This window comes from Aphis gossypii, unplaced genomic scaffold, assembly GCF_020184175.1.
Source record: "Aphis gossypii isolate Hap1 unplaced genomic scaffold, ASM2018417v2 Contig00889, whole genome shotgun sequence".
NCBI classification, from domain to species: Eukaryota; Metazoa; Arthropoda; class Insecta; order Hemiptera; family Aphididae; genus Aphis; species Aphis gossypii.
The window spans coordinates 44,804-47,893 of record NW_026083343.1 but is presented as its reverse complement, the minus strand read 5'-3'; the positions used below and the strand labels follow the sequence as shown (position 1 = coordinate 47,893).

The window sequence follows — 3,090 nt, the reverse complement described above, 5'->3', positions numbered from 1 at the left end:
GGTACATTTTTTTATGAATTCTATAACATCTTTCTTCAAGCCTATCCACGTATGGTGTAATTTAATTCACTTAATTGTTCTAGCAATCCTTTGATGTCCTCCTAATGGTGATAAATGGAATTCCTCGATAATTTTGTGTTTCTCTTCCTCTGAATAAGAGTCACTACTGTAAACCATTATTTTGATTTCAGACTTCTTAAAAATATATCGTATCATTGTTCGAATTTGTTCCCAGTTAAGCTGATCGTAGCCACTACCGATTTTGGGTAGAGCTACTTTATTTAAATTATTGGATTCACAAAATGTTCGTAAATTCTTAATGGCATAAAACTTTGTTTCATAAGTTGGCTTTTGGTAATGTGAATCCTTAGTGATTATGTATAAAATATTACGTTTATCACATTTTATAGCTGCTATTTCAGTGACTTGTTTATTTTGCAGAAGTAACTGGCCGATTTGCCCAAATTTTCTTCTAAATTCTAAAGCTATCCCCTTAGACATTTTGAAATCTTTGGATACACAGTGACCCAATGCATAATCTTCTGTGGCTTGAAATAAATCTCCTTCTACTTCTACAATATTTGAGTTTGTTATTATTTTTGATCGTATATCATCCACATATCCTTCGTTATCTGCATAAGGGGCAGACATTTTGTTGTAAATTCTACACACAGTCCCCACATAAACATATATGTTTACAAGGAAATATTTTTGTATTAGCAAATTCTTCATTTAGACATGCTACACATACTTGTCTTCCTAAAATAAATAAAAATGATTGGAAAAACATTATTATTTAATTACATTTTAATGGGAAAATATACGAGTATATTAAATAATAAACTATATACTTATTGCCATATTTAATTCAATTTCTATAATAGGAGAAACAGTTTGTCGTGGTACAAGCGGTAAAAGTGGAAACTCTGGTGGTGGTGTTACAACAGTAGGTGGAGATACCATAACTATTCATTTTATACTATATCATTTTTTTGTTTGTTCATGTCTGATTTCTATACCATCTTGAACTAATAAAAAGTCATTTTTAATTCCTTTCATAAAGGTAATAAGTTTCTCTGTAAAAATATATTTAAAAGTAATTATTGTTTTATTAATTTAATAGTATTGTAAGCAGATTTAATTTTTAAATTTTAAATTTATACCCTCTATTATGATATGAAATAATAGGTTCTTGTTTATATTAAGACTACCTTTTACTAGAATTTATTTGTAATTATAAATGCAAAATTAGAAAAATGGAAATACTTAATAGAAAATACTTAATTATAGTTATAAAACTTAAATAAAGTAAAGAAATATAATACACATAGATACTTGTGCATAATAAATTATACAACAAATTATATATAGTATGTACCAAGAAAAATCCATGGTGATGGGTGAGGATGTTGAATGTGCTTCATTAAGTGCATATGACTGACTTCAAGATGATTATTTGTCCGGCGAACTCGATTATTAACTGACATTATACTACCTAAATTACCTATATAGGTATTAAAAATAAATATTCATTTTTTTTTATGTGTAAGAGCACCCTTTGTTATAAAAGTCCAACAAAAATTAATGAGAACTGTTTTTTAGTGGGGAAATCATGTACCTATAATATTGATCTAAATATTAATCTAAATTGTAAGGTTATTTTATTATGTTTTAAGTTTAATTACACATATAAAATGTAAATTACAAATATTTCAATGATCAAAAGTCATTAAATAGTATTCTAGTTTAATTTTATGTAATTTTACTGTTATACTTTAAATTGAATTAAATAATAATTTAAATTTCATATAAAAGAGATATTCTTACCAATAATCCAAGTATTATAGTAGTATTTTAATAAAGATTTCATATTATGTTTATTTGTAATACTTAAAGCACTATGCAGCTCATCAATATAAAATTGTAATACATTCTGAAATCCTTCAAATGTTTTATCTTTAGGTAATAGAGGAATTGCCATAAGCATATGAACAACGTCATAAACAGTTCGATTTCTACGGCATAAATCAGTCAAACCTAAATTCAACACATAACAATAATTTAGAACTAACTTTAATCAGTTAGGTACTTAAATACTTATTTTAATAAAAGCTGACCTTTTTTTTGTACATGACGCCAAACACATTGAGAATGGTGAAACCAACAACCATGAATGTTTATGTCTGAGAACACTGACTTTATTGCAGCAATAGACGAATGTTCAAAGTCTACAGATATACATTTTGGGTTCCAATTTCCAATAGTTTTTAGGTAATTGAATAAATGAAAGTAACTGGTTTCTGTTTTGTTATTCATTAGAGCATATACTATTGGGAAACCCTGTATATTAGGTTTGAAATTAATAATAAAACCAAACATTTATCAATATAATAACTATAAATTAGATGTCCCAATTGTAATACCTTATACTATTATCTCCTATAATAAATAATCTATGAAAGTCATTTTAAAAATTGCATATTAAACATATATTTAAAAATATTGTAGTAATGTAGTAGATATTACAATTGGAAATTAATCCTTGAAATATACTGCATTATACATGGAAAAAATTATAATGCAGATAAATAGGAAAACAAATTAGACTTATTTAAAATTCATTCATTAGTATAAATTGTACTCCTGTAGATGGAAATTGTAATAAAATTAAATATATTGAACCTCGTATTGAACTTACATTGTCCATATATATTCCCATGATAACGAAAAGTTGACAACATTCGCCATGAAATTTTGGAGATGCTTTGAAAGTTCCATCAATGATAAATTCATTTGCACTTTTTAAGAGTCTAAATTGAATATGAGACAGCATTAAATAATATAGGTAAGTACATCATATTTAGCCAATAAATTGGGTTTGATATCATCATAATATTAATTATTATTAATACTTAATTTTAAATTTGACTATTTATACTTCCAAATATTTAAAATACCTAGTATTATTAATAAATATATATTATAATTTATTAATGTGATTTTATGATTGTATGTCTGTATGAAGGATATGTGAAGTCCCCCTCACCAAATATTTAAATATAGAATCAAAACACCTCTTCTAAAAATGTT

General features: G+C 25.7%; 1 protein-coding gene across 1 annotated transcript; it reads right to left on the bottom strand.

Moving 5' to 3' along the window:
* Positions 1–984: 984 nt before the first annotated feature.
* LOC126555509 (uncharacterized) lies at positions 985–2,858 on the bottom strand. The gene is made up of 5 exons (XM_050210426.1): positions 2,854–2,858; positions 2,699–2,810; positions 2,118–2,340; positions 1,891–2,037; positions 985–1,076 (listed from the first exon to the last, which is right to left on the bottom strand). Exons 1-5 carry the CDS (start codon positions 2,856–2,858, stop codon positions 985–987), a joined length of 579 nt encoding a protein of 192 aa, XP_050066383.1.
* Between the last annotated feature and the right edge of the window lie 232 nt (positions 2,859–3,090).

Excerpts from the sequence above, each read along its gene's own strand:
- LOC126555509 (XM_050210426.1), bottom strand. Across the intron at positions 2,341-2,698 it reads TGGGAATATATATGGACAAT|GGTTTCCCAATAGTATATGC; the intron begins GTAAGTTCAATA and ends CCTAATATACAG. Across the intron at positions 2,038-2,117 it reads GCGTCATGTACAAAAAAAAG|GTTTGACTGATTTATGCCGT; the intron begins GTCAGCTTTTAT and ends TGTTGAATTTAG.